The sequence below is a fragment of the Condylura cristata genome, unplaced genomic scaffold (genome assembly GCF_000260355.1).
Source record: "Condylura cristata isolate star-nosed mole 26May11 unplaced genomic scaffold, ConCri1.0 scaffold00004, whole genome shotgun sequence".
NCBI lineage: Eukaryota > Metazoa > Chordata > Mammalia > Eulipotyphla > Talpidae > Condylura > Condylura cristata.
Genome location: NW_004567105.1, coordinates 47,721,376 through 47,741,855, shown reverse-complemented (window position 1 = coordinate 47,741,855; position 20,480 = coordinate 47,721,376). Strand labels below are relative to the sequence as shown.

General features: G+C 37.8%; 1 protein-coding gene across 1 annotated transcript in view; it reads right to left on the bottom strand.

The window, feature by feature from the left end:
* Positions 1-20,480, bottom strand: part of SUCLG2 (succinate-CoA ligase, GDP-forming, beta subunit) — a 258,225-nt gene that overhangs the window by 117,656 nt on the left and 120,089 nt on the right. Inside the window, exons 3-6 of the mRNA XM_004675993.2 lie at positions 11,532-11,631; positions 8,861-8,951; positions 4,145-4,297; positions 2,574-2,663 (exon numbers count right to left, since the gene is read on the bottom strand). Of these exons, the coding sequence (XP_004676050.1) occupies positions 2,574-2,663; positions 4,145-4,297; positions 8,861-8,951; positions 11,532-11,631 (434 nt within the window). The remainder of the gene's footprint in view (positions 1-2,573; positions 2,664-4,144; positions 4,298-8,860; positions 8,952-11,531; positions 11,632-20,480) is intronic.

The window sequence follows — 20,480 nt, the reverse complement described above, 5'->3', positions numbered from 1 at the left end:
AGGGGAAGAGTTGCAAATCTCAAATCCAATGCATTCTGCCTGAGCTAGAGTGCCAGCTACTGTACACTCGCTGGCCTTATGTGACCATCTATAACCGAGGTGCCCCCACATTCTCTCTCTTTCACGTTCCCTCTTCCTGTACTCACTACAAGCACTGACCACTGCTCTGGGAGCCTTTGGAGACTGATGGCTACAACCCATTGCCCATGTCCTCAAGGCCCCGCAGACTGAATAGCACCTGGTTAGTGCTCATTTACTGAGCGGAGGAAGATTTAGTTTTTCATATAGTCAGCAGTAGAACAAAGGAGGAAGAAAGAAATTAAAAATAGTTTTGGCTTTCTTCAATAAGTTAAGCTAAGAATGATTATAACTACTGAAGACACCAGACAATCCTTCCACATTTGACTCACTTACACGTGTCTGAAGTGGACACTCCCCGGTGTCACAACAGGGTAAGGCACAGTGCTGCGAAACTGGCCACACGTGCCTTAGCGTAATTTCGATCCCAGGCCAAAGAGGTGACCCACATGGCACGGCAGACCTCTCCAGTCCTGCCCACTGCTCCCCTCGGCAGTGTACTTCATCAATCTGCTTTTTCTGCTCCCCACTCTGTTTCTGGAGAATCCCCTCACCATCCCTGCACTTCTTGCCTGTTAACACAGTTCCACATACAAACATAAATAAATCTTTATAAAGAGTGTTTGAAGTACTGGGAAAACATGATTCAGTCATTTGAGAGCTTTATAAGCAACAGTTAATTTCTCTTACAGATTGGGGTGCATTGTCTTGTGCTTACATTTTTAAATCTCTTTGTTATGTTCACCTCCTGAGACTGAAAATCACATGGTGCCTATTTGCACACTGCTGCTACTTACAGCTATGGATCACTGACTCCCTAGGAATCTCTGCGAAGTGGACATCTATGTGTTGTTTCACACATGTGACAGATGCCTCTTGGCAACTAATATAGCTGCCAAACACTGTGTCAGCTAGACAGCAGTGAACAAGATCGACAAAGTGCCTCCAGTGGTGCATATTAACATCCAGATAAGTGACTTCAAATGACTAAGAGAAGTTGAGATGTGCAAAGGAATATACAGAATGTCTGAAGGATTACTTATCACTTTTTGAAGCTGACTATGGATCAGAGTATCTAAAAAACAGTAACTATATGGGCTAGTGGCCCTCAATGACCATCACTCCTATACAGGAACCCTCTTAATAAATGTCAGTTGAACAGCAAATGCATTTAGTGGCCTCATTCTCAGAAGGATAAACCAATCACTTCAGCCTGTACCCAGAAATCATTCAGTAACTTCTTTTCCCCAGATGACTACTCTCTTATCTCTTTGCCAGTCTCAGGGGGGGAAAAATTTTTTTTTTCTAATAGTTCACTGATTTCTACTTCTAATTTGCTGAAGTTTAGTCCCAGATGATCCGATCTCCTTCTGTCATTTGGATCTTTCGCTTTCCTAGGGAAACCTTTTGCTTTCTTCCCATAGTCAAATAAGTGCTGCCCTCTCTTCATTAACATATTTTTAAAATTTTATTCAGCTTCATCATTTTATTCAACTTGATAGAAACAATAAAAAGGAAAATATAGGCAGAAAAGAGTACATAATCTACTGTTTTATTAAAGGAGTGCTGCCCAACTAAATTAAATGCTCTGTGTCCATCCTGGAGTCTTAGGTGAACACACACACACACACACACACACACACACACACACATGCTCACGCTCACACAAATACAGACAGGATCTAGGGTTACTAAGGAGGCTTCTTTTAGTAATAGGAGAGGAAAAAATAGCCAGGAATTTCTGATGTAGTCATGAGAGAAGAAAGCTTGCTATGTAGACTTACAATCAGGCCCCATGGACTAAAAAGGGCAGTGCCTGACTGAAATTCCAAACAGCCTCTTTCCAATAGCTTGGGGGACAATTTTGCGGTCTTTGCAACCAATAGATATAATTACTAAATTGTCATATTTTAAGTTGTTTCAATAAACATCACTAACCTTGCTCTCCAATGCCCATTAGCTTGAAAAAAAGCAATTAGTTAAGAATTTGCATTGTTAATGACAATATATCTAAGTTTTTTTAATTACTGAATAAGCACATTCAGATATCTTTGTACTTAATCCTCACAATAACCCTCAAAGACAGGATTTCATTAGCTCAGTTTTACAGATCATTAAACTGATGTTTAGCTGGGCCAAACACACTCCTGGTAAAAGGCAGACCATTGAACTCAGGATTGTCTGATTCTAGGACCATGCTTCCAAGCACTAAGCCACTTGTTATAAGTCACTGAATGGAGCTGCAATGCCATGGAAAAAAATAAACATAACAAGACACACTTGTCTGCCTGTGACACACACATATACACAAGTCATAAACATCCTCTCTGCAATACCAAAGAAATGTTTCTTATCAAAATAATTGGGGGGAAAAAACTTAAAAAACAAAACATAATCCTGTATCCTGTTAATCACAAATATTAGATGCAACTCAGTACATTCCCAAATGTTTTCTAAAACAAGTCAGACACACTGGTCTCCAATCATTCACATACCTGATTTTTCAAAGGCCCGAGGAAGCCTAGATTCTCTGCCATCTGCTGAGCTTGACTGTCCTTTATCCCTTCAATAATGTCAATTTGTTCCTAAGTAAAATGAATCAAGTAAACAAAATTTAGACCTTCAAGTAAGAAGATTTACAACCTTAAAAGAAAATGCTTGTTATTTATTTGCAAACGAGTAATTAAATTATGGCACCTTTCCAGAGATCCCTGGGCAGGACACTATGGTTGCCTATGGGGTATGTTTTAATTAGCAGACCATCTACAAAACAGCCTTTCCAAACCTATATAATTCTTCATGGTGGCATGCTGACAAGACAATCAGATGCCAGTTTTCACTTTTAATTACCATACAGATGGCATTGACGAATATTTAGACAGTAAATTTTCATGACATCTTTTGGAAGCTTTCCAAAATAAGGTTTTCCTGCTTAATCTCCTGGTTAAGTTTAAAGCTCACCAAATAAATGTTAAACATCAACTTATGTTTAAATCATCCTATTGATCATGGTAATTAATAATATTCCCTAGCTCTACAATGTGTCATACTATCAATGATACTGACCTCGGCATATACATTACCGTGTAGTCTCTTAACAAATGGAATGTCTTGTTCTAAATCATATTATTGTTGGAAAATTAGCATGAAAATTTCAATTTAATTTCCCAGCTAGTTATCTTAATTATGTAACACAGGTAAAATAGTTTCAAACGAATAATCAAATCACCAGTACCTTACTAAACTGAGAAGTTCAATAAATAAAATTTGCACCTTTTAAAGGGAAATTTCTAAAAGAAATAATGAACTTCTAGAGAACATCTAGAGAATTTTAATGTAATTTTTTTACACTAATAATTTAAAAAGACTGACAATGTGGTTCTAAAGGTCTTAGATTATTTTTTCATATAGCCAAACTAGGTTAAGTGGCACTTTAGATATATCTCCTCACTTAATCCTCACAATCCTACCTACTATTTTGCATTCTACTAATTCAAAAAATGAAACTCAGTGCCACTGAGAAACTTGCTGGCTAATCAGAATTCGACCTCAGGTCTATTTTACTAAATGCTAGATTTAATATCAATAAAAAGGAGAAGACTGCCAGGATAGAAACAAACTGATAGAATCTGGATCATGTAAGGTTTTATCAGTAGCATTAAAAAATTTCAAGGTAGCCTCCAGTTCATATGTGCTCTCCTAGCAGAGAATTTCTACATCACACATACACCCATATGGGTTAGAATTAACCAAGAAAAAATAGAAATAGAATATTCTCTCCCATTAGTTAATTCTTAGGCCAGGGGAATAGAATGAAATCAAAGTAAAACAACAGAAAAAAATGGAAGGAAGGTAGGAAAAAGCAAAGGAAAAACCTTCAAGAGTAAATACCTTGGTTCTACTTGACATTCAACTGGACATCCATTAAGAAAAAAGAATTCAGCTTCATCATGCCTTAAATCCCAGAAGTAGACATACTGCTACGAGCCTTAGAGTCCACATTAAATCTTAAACAGCTCTACAACAACAATCAATGGACAGAGTATAGGAAGAAATCTAAACATACCTTAAAAATAAGTTCTGGATTTGAAGCTGCTACTTCTTCAATGTCAACGCCCCCCTGAGGGCTTCCCACCATTACCGGACCATTGCAACTTCTGTCCATCAAAATCGCCAAGTAGGTTTCTCTGGAAATGTCCAAAGCTTCAGCAACCATCACCTACCACATTAGTGAGAAAGCCAAATTAATTCAGCATCAAACTAGTTTCTACTTGAAAATCTATACAAACTTGCCACACAAATCAAACAGCTTTATTTCAAGCTCTTTTAAACCAGTGAGTTAACTTCAGAGATCTGACAGTCCTGCTCTCATAGTGCCCGATGTCCATTTTCATCATCTTAATTGATCCTCTTAACTTGCTGAAGTGACAGATATTTTGGTTTGCCTCAAGGAACCTTCCCACCTTAATCTCTCTTTTTATCTTGAAAAACTGACACTTAAAAAAAAAAAAAACTCCATGGAAGCAGCTGTTATTTTAATTTGAAGCATTACAGTACATATGTATATATACTGATTTGTCTTCAATCGCACTGGTAGAAAACCAGGCCTGTATGCCAACGAGTTCTTTTTACAGTATATCTGATGCTTCATGTGTTTCTCTACTTCTGTCTCTTGGATCACTGTGTTTTCATTTCAATTTATACTTTCTATTAAATTACAAGCATAATGTTTGCTTGTTCAAAAATAATACAAATGATACCAAGAGAATATAAATACAACTTTGAGAGAAGCCCCCTGCTGCACATACCCACGCCTTAGACTCCAGTAGTCATGGTGTTCCTGAGCCCATATGGAGCGTTTGTGATCATTTGAAAATTGCCCCTTCTCTTACAGAAGCAAGCCAAAGCCAGGACCATCACAGAGCAAGTGACTCATAGGAAAGAAGAATGTTATTCCTCACACTTGACCTCAGTCACAGAGCTTCTGCTGTTCCACAGTCTCAGCAAGTTTATGCAGCAGCTACACCAGGGAAAACCATTACCAGCTTTTATGCTCTTTTCTAAGCCTTTGTACACATTACAGCAATGGAATAATCTTGTACATGGATACATAATAAACAATCACAAAGGTCTTTTCTTTTAATCTTCCTATTACAACTTGGTCATCTATTCAAGGTACCCTCTCTCTCTTTCCACTGTTACTATGTGGTAGTTACATGTCATTATTCAATCATGTCCCTACTGACATGTAAAGGTACTTACACATCTCTAAAATGCTACTTTAGTGATAATTTCTGTACATGTATCTTTGCTCATTTGTTTTTTACTATCCCTGTAGATAGCTATCTAAAAGTAAAATAGCTAAGGTTTTTAGACTCCTTATATTTAAATTTTTGTGAAGTACTATCCAAATGCCCTGAGAAGGGCTATACCAAATTACATTCCCAACAAAAATGATAAGAGATGTCTTGAATAATTTTTAAAAGATAATAAGAATGCTTTATAAATAATCAGTTCTAGAAGTGAAAATAACAAAAGCATTTACATTGCTTTACCTAAGAGTGTTTCAATAATAGTTTTCTCCAAAAAATAAAGTTATGAATTAAATAGCATTAGATTTTAGCTATCCACATGCCGCAAAATACTACATTTTAAGTCACATAAAATGGGATAAGTAACATGATGAACTAAAAGGCTATAATATAATGAACACAAAATTCCTTTGAAAGCTTTTATGGAATGTTATCATCAGTTAAAAATTGAAATACTTTCAGAAGGGATTTCATACGGATTATTATATCATCAATGGTAAAAGCTCATGTGTATGTAAGAAATATTTCTTGGCACATAGGGTTAGATTATCATAGAACCACTGTGATTTTAAGTTCATTTTCTAATATAGAAATTGTCTAGGGAACAAAATTTAATGACTTTCAGTAAGTATTCTTAGAAGTAACACAACACTATAACTTTTTAGGATAAGTGTCATTCAAGAGTCCTATTCTTAATCTTCTAAAATGTTGACAGATGTGCTCTACATTCCATCAAATTTTTATTTGCACAGACCAGCTGCTGTTTCAAACAGTTCCTGCTTAGTAAAAATAATGTACCACTCTTGAAGAAAACATCTCCAGCAAAATAAAGATTACACATAGATAATTCAAGAACTTTTATATAAAGACCAGTTTTGTTACTTTAAGTCAGCATATGACCCAGGCTGTCAGACACTTTTATGAATTATTTGAAAGAATCTAAATAGACTCCATGAACCCACATGCCATAAAAAGTTCAGTTAGATACAGTCCCCCAAACCTTAATCTATGACTGACAAAGAATATCAACAAGTCTTGTATAGAGTCCACCAGTAAAGAAAGAGCTTTACTATTTTACCTAATTGAACCTACTTTCCTTTCTAACATCATCCTTTCAATTGTGGCCTATGAATGAGTCCTATTGCACAAAATTTATCTGGAATAGGACTATGATTAGATAAAACAAATATATTCTGTGTTTGACTACCTAAGGCAGAGCAAGAAACATTACTAGCATTGAACTGTGCAAGCAAGTGTTAGGAGCATTTTCTCACCTTCCAATGACTATCCCAGGGACACATCACTAATGTATCAACACAGATTAAAAAGTATATACATCCAATGTGTCTAAATTATATGTGCATGTAAACAGTTCCTCGGATAATCTAAGATATCTAAAGTTTTGATAATATGGAGACTTCAGATTGATGCCACAAATGTCATAAGCAAATTTTTTTTTCCCTGAGTGATATATAACATTATGATTGCAAAACATGGTAATAGATATTTTACACAGAAAGGGAAAGAAACAATATGGAAAAATTATTTCTGGGAGGGGAAAAACAGCAATTTTTCTCTCCAATTTTTAAATTTCTGTACTGTCGGAATTTTCAACAAGTTAATAACTTTTGCAATAAGAAAAGTCTTACTAAAAAATAAATCACTCCAGTAGTTTCCTGGCAATGACTCAAGTTACAAGAACACATTTACCTCCTTTCAGAAACCTATCTACAAACTAATTTTATGCATAACTATATAGTGTGAATCTGCTTTGCGAATTTTTATGTGCTTTTAAAACATACCACAAACTCTAATCTAATATCCCAAGTGTCCATGCAAAACAACGAATTCCTACAAACAAAAATACCAATTCTGTTCTCTGTGGACAAGTTTTGAAGAAGTTATACAGGTAAGAATTCATAATCAGATTTAAAAGAGAAATAGGGTCCTCCCTAGTGACACAGAAGGTTAAAGCACAGCACTAAGAAGTTAAAGCCACTCTAGCATGATTTGATCCCCACTCTGGAGGTGACCCACATGGAGCAGCAGCTCTCTCCTGACCCGCCCATTGCTTCCCTTGGCAGTGAACCTCATCAGTGGGCCTGTTCTGCTCTCCACTCTGTCTCTGATGAATCCTCCAACCCACTGCACCCCCAGTTCTGTATGCATAAATAAATAAATTTTTAAAGATAAAATAAAATAAAATAAAATGGAAATAAATATGCAGGCCAGGCTAAAGAAAAACACGAAAAATATTTTTGCAATTTAAACAATTCTTGCATCTACCTAAGAGGCAACAAGAAAGAGACATAGCCATAATCAATTTTAATTCTTTGATTCTCAACATTTAGAACATCTTTATTCTTGGAATGAAGAAGCAAATATCCCACAGGACTACAATTCTCCCCAGCTCAGTGTCTCTTGGGAGTCAACACACACCGTCTGACCTAGGATCCACTAGGAGCCAGTCAACATTTTAAATCATGTCAAGAATTTTCCATAAAATTCTCTCTGATATACTATGCCTCAATGCCCCCAAACAAAGCAAACTAATGGAGAACACTACTCTGTGCAGGAGCCCAGGGTGATACAACCTCATTCATTGATATGGGTAGGTGGAGTCTCTCACCCCGGGGGGCCTTCCAGCTGGAGGAATGAGCCAATGTCACTACACAGTGCCCATACATTTGGCCTCTCAGTTTGAGGTTCTTTTGTAGTTGACCTGCCTTTTGAACAAGGGTCCTACATTTTTGTTTGGCACTGGGTTCTGTAAATCAGGTAGTCAGTTCTGGCACTGGGAAGAGGAATGGAGTAGGAAGACATATCCAATGTGAACAGACTAATAGGAGGGAGGGTTAGATCACAGCCTCAGCTCTGTCACTCCCAATCTCATTTCTGAGGCAGGCCACTCTGCATTATTTTACCTGAGTGTGAGTGTGTGTGTGTGTGTGTGTGTGTGTGCATACGATGCCCATGTGCATGCCTGCTATGTGCATCCCATTTAATATATCCTTGGGTGCCCCAACAGATCTCTGTGATTCAATATGCACATAGCAATAACCACGATATAAAACAGTGGCAATCTCAATGGTCACTTAAAAATAAAGATTCTTGCAGGTAATTTTTGATACGAAAAACAATGGTGATACTGTAGGAGAGCAGACAACGTCCCTGTCAGAGAATTAAAATGGTCAGACTAAGCCTAGTACAGTTTCAACAGACCAGAAGGTGTATATGTCCTGAAAGTTAATCACTCACCCCCACCTACTGTTACTACATGCTTCTGGTCATAAAAATATGGCCACATAAGACCATTTTTTTTTTCTCCTCAAGGTCACAGCACATGCTAAAGAGATTGTAAGAAGTTTAATTATAGGGCATCGCCAAATCACTGCATCCTTAGATTATCAAAACCAAACTATGATTTTTCTTTTTTTCTAACTACATAAAAAATGACCAAAATCATTTACCTTTTTAACTTTTACACCTTCTTTTGGCGTTTGTTTTGTGGCCAGATTATATCCAATCATCTGTTTTGCCAGTTGCTCTACAACTTTAGGGCTACGAGAAAGAGGGGGTTAGAGAAGAAAGAAAAGAAAATCAATGCTTATGTTGAAAATCATTTCAATACAGAGTCTATACTATTATCATCATGTGCACACTGTGTAGGATCAACCCTCAGCCTCACATGACTCGCAAGATTTTCTGCTCATATACTATGTATAGTAACAGAGATTCAGTGGGAGTAAAACATGTGAATGAAAGCGAAAGAAAAGAGGGTAGAAAGGAAAGGAAGGGACACTTTTAATTTTCAACAATCATTTGCGTTCATTCATTTAGTCGTTCATTTCTAATCTGCTTACTTGAGTTCAACGTCACAAGTAGCCAGAGTCCACCCTGGTAGCTCAAGGCTCAAGCAGAACCCAGCCCTGGACAGGATGTCTTTCCTCCATATGATGCTCTCACAGTCACTCCCACTGGGACAACTGAGATGCACCAATGACCCCTACATTCACATCTGTGGGGTGGGAGAGTGTAGCCTGATCACCCTTCATTGTTCAGCAGAAAACACTACTAGGTTAAAACGGAGGCATAAGTAGAATTAAAGTCGAACCACTGAACTGCATTCTCTCTTGAGAGCAATTAACTCCCTAAATTGCAATCCCTTACTAGGATTAACTATTAATTCATTGAAAGGCACCCCTATTCATGTAACAGAAGAATGTTGATACAAAATAGAGGTTCCCAGCCCATCTTTGAAGGGTGGGGCTGAGCAGCAGGAGCAGGCTAGAAAAGATGGGAGAAGAGACTTGGAGTTTGGAGGAAATACATGGAGCAGAGAGATATGTGAAGGAGCCCCGCTTGCTTCTGGGCTTTAGACTTGCACTTGGGAGCAGAGGGAGATGGAAAGCGACAAGAGGAGTCAAGACATACAAAGACTTGGAAGAGCACATGATGGGAGGCCGTGGAGAGGCTGACAATGGCAACCTCCACTCAATTTGTGCTTTCATTCCACATTTAACTGTCCTCTTCTGTCCCTTTCCTGTGCTTCCCTGCCAGAAGGTGCTTTAGACTTTGTGGCAAGCTTTTGGGCCTTAGCAGAGTTGGGGCAACTCTGTTTGCATTTCCCAAGGGGATGGGTAACTTTGGAAGTTCCTTTGGGAAACTCTCATTTCTCTTCTTCCATTTCTCTGCACACTGATCTGTTGAAGTTCTTACGTACTAAGAAAATGCTTTGTCTTTGTGAAATAGATGGCAAGACGATTTTGGAGCATACAAGTTTGGGGGTCCTAAGGTGCTCCTCAATCTGCATTTGAACGTCCCCTCTTTATGATTAATTGTTATCTAGTTTCATCTGCACTCCTGAGAAGTTTTTGTGTTACATCACTAATAAATTCTCTGTGTTCCCTCTTGGGGCTGACAGAGGCATCAGGAATATCTGCTGCCTCCTGAGAAAACACCATATTGGGAAAGTGAACACCTTCACTCCTGTCCTTGGGATGCACAGCACCTCCTGTGACCTGGAAGTGTGAAGCCCTACACTCCCTCACATTCCTGAGCCTTTTATAAAATCCCAGCACTCCTTCCATCCGGTGAGGTTGGGGTACCTATGCCACTGACTCCCTTGATGCCCACCTCAAAGTTAACTCCTTTATGGGAAGATATTCTTGTGATTCAGAGTTTGGCTTTCTGGGCACAAGCCAAAGAGCTTGATCATTTGTCAGCAGGAGGAAACCTGAGTCCTGAAGAAAACCCACCCAGATGAAAGGAGAACTTGCACATTCCACACACTGGTCCTGGCTGAGCCAGGAGTGGATTGTTTTTTTTTTTTCCTTCATCGACAGTATAAGAAATAAGGCTGAGGAGAGGGATGTTATTAGAGGACTTGCTATTGTCCTTGAGGAGCTATGGAAAGTGCAAGCAGGAAAGTAATGAAACAACATGAGAGAGACGGAAGGAGTGTGCTAATGTGGAAGAATGGGAAATAAAGCTGACTACACAGGTTCAGAGAAGAAGGGAGGAGGAACAACTGAGGGCCCTGAAAATGGGGAACCAGTGCAATTTCCTGATTGAGGGGATGATGTAATGGAAGTAGCACTGAATCTGGAACAGCATCAATGCCAACATTCATAACGATTCATTGATAATCTAGGAGAGAAATGTCAAGTTTCATCAAGGTAGTGAAGAAAAATCTTTTAGGAAGCAGAAGAAAAGCTGCATGAACATTGTGCCTATTATTATTATTTTTTCTATTTACAATCTGCTACTTCTACACACATCCTATTATTCCTTGTCAGTGCTACTCTCATTCTTAAGCAAGATCTTGCTTGGCTCAAAGATAAGGATTAAAGACTTACTCTTTTTGGGCCCTCCTTGGTAGCCCAATGGGTTAAAGCACAGTACTGTGGAGCTGTCCACAGTGGTTTCAGCATGAGTTCAATCTCCTCCCTCCCAGGACTGGGAGGTGACCCACTTGGTCCAGCAGACCTCTCCTGCCTCGCCCGCTTCTCCCCTCAACAGTGTACTGCCTGTTCTGTTAACCACTCTCTCTGGTGAATCCTCTCACCTCCTGTACCTCTGACCTGCACCCCAGTTCTGTATGCATAAATAAATACATCCTTTAAAAAAAAAAAGACTTACTCTTTTGTTAAATGAACACCACCTTTCAAACCACTACTGAAGACACCTTTTCCTCTTCCTCCAGCTAAGATCTGGGCTTTTAAAACAATTTCCTTTGCATCTGAAAAAGAAAATGCAAGGAGGGCAGTTGATTTTCTGTACTTTTTTTTTAGGAATGTGACAAGTGGTAACAACATTGGTCTCTCAAACCAACTTTGGAAATGAAGACAATAAAGAACTTTAAAAACATTATTTCACATTACTAATCAATTACTTTAGATAAAGTTTTTAAAAAGTGGTATGCTTAAAGATAAAATTTGTTTTTTTTTTTTTTTTGAGAGCATTCAAATAGTTCCTGCCAGTTTAATCTAATACTTAGCCATCTCAAGGGAAAGCATGGCATTCATTCCCCTGCTCTTTTGAGTGTCAAAAGATGTAGATAAATCCAGGCCAGAGATATTAATTTTACTGCGTAATGATATCCCCAAGTGGCAGAGGCACCAATCTGCCAGTCAGAGGAGCTAACTACCTGTCAGCCATCTGAGACGTCAAAGGCAAGACTGAATTACATGGGGGTTGGGGAGTTTTAAAGATGAGATGCAAAGGGAATATTTAATAACTGTATTCACAGAAACCAACATTCTTCTATGCAGTTGCTCTATATATTACTAGGGTTGAGTACGTGAGATTTTAATTAAAAGAAAGCAATAGTTTTTAAATCTTGGCAGAATAAAAAACATTTCAAGGAAAATGTTTGTGGAATCTTCATTTCTTAACACCCCTGGGAAGAATAAACTGACCTAAGCCTGAATTGCTAAATTCAAATATCTTTATGGATCTGGCAAGGAAGCTGAGCGTATGAAGCATCCCTGTGACAGGGATGGACCTGCAGCAAATAGGGCAATTCTCCACCTCTACCACCAAAGAGTAAGAAGAAAAAGTTTAAGAATTTAAGTTTACTGGCTCAGCACACTAGGCTTAGGTCCCAGAGGTGCAATCTTCATCCCTACCCACTTGGGTGACATAGGGCAAGTTATGTACTGTCTTTGAGACTCAGCATTCTCAATTGTGAAATGATGATAAGGGGGTTGATTTAAGGAACTAAATGTGTGTGTGTGTGCAGTGTAGTGTATAAATGGTTTATTCCACGTGCCTGAAAATTCACAACTGAAGACGATTACCATGATCAATTAGATCATTAATTACTATCATCTTTCATATATTGTAAAGATGATTTTCACTTTGGAAGCAATTACTTTTAAAATAAATAGCGGTTTGTATCTGCCACCATTCATGTACAGTGACAGTTCCATAAATAATGGTTATTCAGTTATTACTGCCCTGTCATTGTTACTCATAGTCAAACAGGCAAAGGCTCAAACAAAATGGCCAAGGAAGGTTTAATCATGTAGGCATTGAAGAACTACAGAAGGGCTTGACCAATTTAGTAATAATTTCCCCTCTGCTGATGTAGATTATTAAGGTTTATGGTCCATATTGATTAGTCCTCCTTTCTCCTAGATTTTCTTGCAATCAGAAAACTAAAGTTCACCTTCTCTCAGAAGCAAAATAGTACCTCTTTACCACCCGCTATACCTTCTAGCGATAGCTTCTGTCCCAGATAGAAACCATCATAATAGAGTGAAGCCTTATCTTATAATAAACTGATTTTCATCAAACTGAGTAGAAGACAAGCTATGATGACTATTCATTACCAAAACCTCAACAGGAGAGGAAGCAAGTAAAATAAACATATTACATCGTTAGATTACTGAATGTAATAACAGTATGAGTTAACCAAAACTGATTTAAAATTTCTAATTCCACCTATCACTACTGATTTAAAATTTCTAATTCCACGTATCACTTTCTTTGTAGAGAAGACTGAGATTCAGAAAAGGAAATTTCATGCTCATCTTTAAAGTGGTCACTGCAAAGTAATCTTTAGTATTAGAACAGTGTGAAGAATAAATGAAATATAATAGGTAAAAGTGCTTATCTCAATGCCTGGCCTATTAGAAGTTTTCAAAATATGATAGCAATTAATTTTTAAAAACTGGCATTAGGAAGACGTATCCTATTTCTCTTTGGAAGACATTAAGTGGAAAATACTTTTTTGCTGTGTACTCAAAATTTTAATTGTGATCAATTCAAATTCTTTAAAAAGGATAACCAGCATTCCACTGCCATCATCATTTTTCATATGCCTGCCATCCAGGAAAAAAAAAAAGAGAGAGAGAGATGCTTTTCGTTCCAAACTTTTAAGAAGCAAAAATTGAAAGTCAGACAGAATCCCTAATTGGGCATTGGGCATTGTTAATTGGTACTACATAGGTTTGATGAGGTCAGCTGTAAGCAATAACTATCAGGGCCAGAAATAGTTGTAATATCAATGAAATGTTTTTAAGTCCATGTTGGACCATTTGACCAAATGTCAAAGGGCTCTATGACACCCAGTGGTAAAACAAGCAAACACTTCAGAGACTGCAATTCATATAAATCGGGGCAAGTAGAAAAAGGAACAGAATATATTCAACCCAGTTACATCTAAAGAAGTATAGCATGTCGGGAGCCCAAAGTAAAGCAAGTTTTTCAGACCTTGAAGGAAACTCACATGAGATAATTTAGCTCAACAGTTACCTACTTAAAGTGCTAAACATCAAACAGCCTAATGCTCCTGAACAGTAGAGTTTTCATTCAGCATTACTAAGTCTATTCAAAATTAATGTCACTATCTCCACTTTAGTCATAGATCTGATTTCTAAAAAGCAAAAAAGTTCACAATGGGCCTCCCTTCCTTGTGGTGCAGCGGGTAAATGCAGCACTAAGAAGCTAAAGTCACTTCAGCACAAGTTCAATCCCTGGCCCCGGAGGTGACCCACATGGCACAGCAGACCTCTCCTGTCCAGCACACTGCTCCCCTCAGCCTTTTCTGCTCCCCACTCTGTCTCCGGTGCAGCCTCTCACCACCCCTGCACCTGTATCCCAGTTCTGCATGCATAAATAAATAATTTTTTTTAAGTTCACACTAATTTTGAGGAGGGGAGGAGATGGATTTTGTGGGTGATTTTGGATTTATTTTCAAATTTCCCTATCCCTATTCCCAAAGATTTCCCCTTGCCCCATACAATAAATTCAACTTTTGTTTGAAAACATATAATGATTTAACCATACTTCAGATAAACCAATAAATAAATAAAAACAGAAAACACTGGGCTGAGGAGAACATCTACTCTAGATTTAGCATGGAAAGAGAATTCACTTATACACTGATAATCAAAATTCTGAGTTGGAAGAACTCAAGTTGTGTAATTCCAAATTCCTTGTTCTTAATTACTACTCATATATGCAGTAGCCTATATATGAAATCGATTCACTATGTTTTCCCTTTCCTGCTGAAGTTTTGATAATGACCCGTGTTCATGCCTAGGGTTCCACTTGGCTCGACAGGAACCATTTTAATATAATTTAGATTTATTTTATGAAAAATGTATTGGGAGAGACATTTTTGATACACCTATGATAGGAAGTACTCTGAAAATAATAATACTTAAGGCCACTTAGAAAGCCATGATCTTATTAACTTCATTAAAATGTTTTCTCAACATTCCCTTTCTCTTTCATTACAAGTACTATAGCACTACAATAATTCAGTTCTATACTTATTTTTATAGCCCTTTTAATCCCATGCTAATAATAAACATTTTTTTAGAAGCATTATCAAATCTAAAAGTTAAACTATAAATTAAGGAAGACATAACTAAAGAGAACATTTTTTTTTATTAGGCAAGCTTTGTAAAACTAGTTCAATTTGTTTTTTAGAAATGACATTTTGAAAGCACATTAATGCAAAATAATGTTAACAAGACATAGTTCAAATCCAAAATGCAAAAGAATCACAGTGCTTGAAAATGTTTATCGGGACTATTTACCAGGTATCAGTAAGAATGTTATTTTCAACTATATTTTTTTAAAACAGCTTAGCAATAATCAAATTATCTGCATTACTGAACTAATTTTTATTCAGCATTACTCTCTTAAAAATATAATACTTTCTGAGATACAAATGCGGCAGTAGACACACAGCAGTCGATGCTGACTATGCAGGTCATCTATTTAGTCAAGAAAAGTTGACTCGCTGGAGGAACTGTGACTTCTAAGATTCACTAACTAATGCAAAATTGGAAGTCCCAGTTTTCAACACACTTGCATGGGAAATTTCTAGCACGGCAATTACCTTTCATGGGTTTGACAGAATTCTTACTTGAGAATGTTAAAATGTACTTCATATTTACCTACTGCAGAAGTGGAAGGAAAACATATTAGAGGCCTAATGTCAATTTCCCAAAGGAAATGAGCCAACATGTTTTTCATTATGACCCCAAATACAAGCTTAAAATCGAAGAATGGCCCATCTTCAGTCATTACTGCACTATCTCCTATAGAATGACTCCTATTTCCCCCAAGCATTAACTAGTTTGCTGGGAATAAGATGATACCGTATTGACTATTTTCAGATGTTCAAGGGTCTCTCTGAACCTGCCAATTATTCAGTCATTTCAACTTTACACATGTCTGATATGGGCTCAATCAAAGTGGAGACAAGAAATTTCAAACATAGAAGATATCAGAGTAAACCACTTTAACGTGGGTCACAACCTCAAACTGACTTAGCATTAGAGATACCTGGCTCCATATCTGAGTGCTACAATCAAAGATTTAAACTGCACAACCCTAAAACAGCAATTTTCAAATCCAAGTAAAAGATGGAACTAACGCAATTGTTTTATGATACAAATAGGAAGTTGTCCATGGAGACATTATTCCACATTAAGACATCCTTTACTGGTAAGGAATTATCTTAGACCTTAAAATTCCTATTGCAATATGATACCCAATTATTTCCACATTATATAAAGTAATTCCTTCACAAAGATAATAGGGGGGCATAGTAATACCTCTTGGAACATTTTGTTGATTATAAGGATAACAATATCTTAACAAAATTATGCTTTTATTTCAAGGGAGTGATTTTAATTTTAGTTCCTATAAAAATTTCTAAATTAATAAATCATTGTTTTACTATTACCATACTTAAAATATTATATATTTATTTTTATTACTACATTATAGGCTTCATTAAAACTGTAATGATAAGTTAGCCTACTCTCCTGATCTTGTCACTGATGTTATTGTTTTCATAACCATTAACACATACTTCAATGACTATACAATTTATAAAGCCAGATAAAAATTACCTTCAGAAAGATTTGATTCAGTTACAATACCTTACTTGTTCTACAGGTAATGTTAATAATCTACATTTTGCTTATTAGTCTAAAAGATGTATTTCTATAAAAAAGCCTAAGGATAGCACAGCCTGATATTGATGCAAAAACACTCACATGACCTTATTCAAGTACCATCAACTAATAAGATCACAATTTCATTTGTGTAAGACCACAATTCTAAAACATTAAACTAATCTTTAGCAAATGAATTCACTTGAGAAAACTGATAATTTTTCAGGAAAAAATAAGTTTACAGGCCCTTCCTGGTGACACAATGGATTAAAGCACAGCACTAAGAAGCTAAATTCACTTCAGCATCAGTTGGATCCCCGCCCTGGAGGTGTGGCACACCCTCCTGATCCACCAGAAGCAGTGTACTTTGTCAGTCGGCCTATTCTGCTTCTGGCTCTGTCTCTGGTGAATCCTTTCACCACCCCTGCACCTCTGGCCGGTACCCCAGTTCTATATGCATAAATAAATAAATATTTTAAAAAATCCTCCCAAGAATAAATTTCCAAAAGAAATATCTATATATTTTATACAGATTATGGGCCACATTAATGATATTGATAATAAACATATCTATATAACATAGGTTGCATCAATACGTGCTGGAAATGGTCATAGAAGATGAAAAGTATTAATGAATACCAATTTCTACACTATTCATGGTACAAAGAAAAATAAAGGAAAACTGTCTATCAAAAACCTACTTTTTCCCTATTTTCAAAGCAAAGATAAGTTCTGTCAGGGTTCAAGTAGGAAAGCAGTGCTATTGTGAGTTATGGGCATGGTGTTTATTACATGAAGTAAAGCTTACAGGAGGTAAAGCTTATACAACTGTGGAAAGCTGAGAAATACTGAGAAAGGGAAATTCTGGAAGGGGGAGCTGGAGGATGGCAGGGGTCAACCAGTCATCCAGTCATAGAAACCAGCATGTTGAGGAGTTATGGAGGTCATAGGACTTAAGGCCCAATATCACAAGATGGTCCTAGGCCACATTCACCACCAGGGTCAGCAGGAGGGAAAAAATCACTGAACATGGAGCAGAGACAAGTGAGGATAAGCTGCCCTCTCTGACCTGCATGTCAACATCTGCCCAGCACCACAGTGGAGTAATGGTTGAATTCCAAATTCTCTAAAAATCCTTCCTTTGGCCAACTCTCATATGCAATGATCCATGGAGGGGGATTCTGGGAAACTCAATTCCAGCTTAACCAATATGACACAGTCTAACGCCCTCTGGTACTGATAACGGCACGTGAATGAAGGCAGAGCCATAACTGCCGCAAGTCAGGATAAACAGTTCTGAAATTTCTCTGAGTGCCAGTGCACCCTCCTCTTTCAGAAGCAGACAACTGGAATTACCTGATAGAAGAGACATAAAAAGGCACCTCTTGCTGATCTTAAAAATAAGAAGGTGGGGGAACGGGGAATGGTGGTTATGCCCAGAAGTGATATGAGCACATAAACTCACAAAGGTGTTATTTTCAGGGCCAGCTGGAATGACTGAAATTGAAAATGTAGGTAATTTATATACACACTGCCTGGCTGCACCCATGTTTAAAGAGGTTTAACTTTCATAGCAATAATACTAGTATTCTAAGCTTCCCCCCTTCTTGATTGAAACAAGCTCTCTTCCCACTTTTTTTTTATTTATGCCAGTTCTTCTCCCAGGCTACGTGTTTGGTGAGAGGAGTCCCCACAAGGCACTGTCTGGAACCAATTCCACTGGCTCTTCAGTGTCCTCATTCTGCTGCCCAGGATCTTAAGCCTGGCTTCTCCCTTTCCACAATCAAAAAAAAAAAATCCTCAGTTTCTCATAAGTGGTCCTTTCACAGGTACTCCTCGAGGAGAGTGACTGAGTCCCAGAAGGCAAAGCATTATCCTTTACAGCATGGTTGCTCTCCCAGGGGGTTCATACTCTCCAGGGGAGACTGGTTCAATCAGGGACCACTTTCATTTAAACCTGAGAACGCTGTGTCCTCAGAGCAGAAACCCCTGCTGTCCGGTCATCCCCTTTCCCCACTTAGAGACATCATCTCCCAGGAACCCCTCACCTCTCTACCCAGCCCTGTTCTTTAGAGACACCTATTCTCCAGACAGACCCATCATATACCCACTTTTCCTGTTTCAGAGTGCATTTGGATTCCTCTCCCAGATTCCTAAGTCCAGTGTCAATCAAGGAAAAGAACCAGAGCACTTGTTCAAAGCTCCTGAAAAATTCATGATGGTTAGTCAAGAAGCACCTAGAATACCTCCCTGGTGGCACAGAGGTTAAAGACACAGTACTTTCAAGCTACCATCAGCCACTGCAACATGAATTCTATTCCAGACCAGGGAACTGACCCACTTGGCGCAGCATTCCGCTCCTTTCAATCCCACTGCTCCCCTCGGCAGTGTATTCCAGCAGATCTGCCCATTCTGTTCCTTATTCTATCTCTGGGGACTTTTCTCACCCCCCACACCTCTGGCCTACACTCCAGTTCTTGTATGTATTAATTTTTTTTAAGAAGCAGCTATAATGTTTTAAGATAATTAAGTGGCTCATCTGCTCAAAGCTCCTAAAAAACTCTTTGACAAAATAATCTCACTTCTATGAAAATCAATGGCAGAAACAGGATTTTCCACAACAGTATAATTACAATAGTTAACACCGAAACAGTTAAAATACCATTAGCATGTGGACATTTAGGCTTGGGGAAATAAACTTTATATATGCACATAATGAATTAATAAAATACTATTATTTTTCTAATACAAAACAATGATTAACTGTACCTTTATGTATGAACCTGAGAATATGCCCACATAACAGTAAAAGCTTTAAACAGAACTTAATAATTGCTATTTTACAAATAAACACATTGTGAACAGTTTGATAGTCATTAAGGAAATCTAAATAACCAAACTACTAACTGAGGTTATCTCAAGAGATGGGGAGAGGTTTTGGGGGTGGAAGGTAATATCTTTCCACTTCTGATTTAATTCTTTTGTAATTATCATATGGGGTCATAAAAATCAACAATCAAAATTTATAATTTGAGTTAAACATAGTAATGTGTCATGAATATTGAAATGTTCTTTATCAGCTGTTGTGTCTTTACCATATGGGGTCAGGAATCGCTATCTTCAAAGAGGCCCCAGGAGACCCAACACCTTCAGAAATACGCCGCCATCTCTCACACCATGACCTCCTAAAGTCTCAGGCAAGATCAAAGGTGGAAGAAAAATGTTGTGACCTTTCAAATCACTTATTAATTGCCTACTCTGTGAAAATTTGAGAATTCAAAGATTAAAGAGAGCCAACACCACTGCACTTCAGAAACTTAAATTCCACTGGAGGAAACAGAAATAAATAGTTGTTCAAAATAAGGAATGGTAAAATGTTAAGAATAGCCCCTTGGCCCCTGGTGGCCTAGAGGGTGAGTTCAGTACCCTCATGGCCATAGATCTTGGTAGCAGCCTAAGTTCAATCCCTGCCCACAGAGCTGACCCACATGGTTCAGCAGATCTCCTGACCACACACTACTCCCCTCAGCAGTGACAGTATATTTCAGTAGATCTGCCTGTTCTGCTCCCCACTCTCTCTCTGGTGAATTCTCTCACTCCACCCCCTCCTCTGGCTTGTACCCCAGCTTTTGTATGCAAAATTATGTAAAATATTTTGTTAAAATTA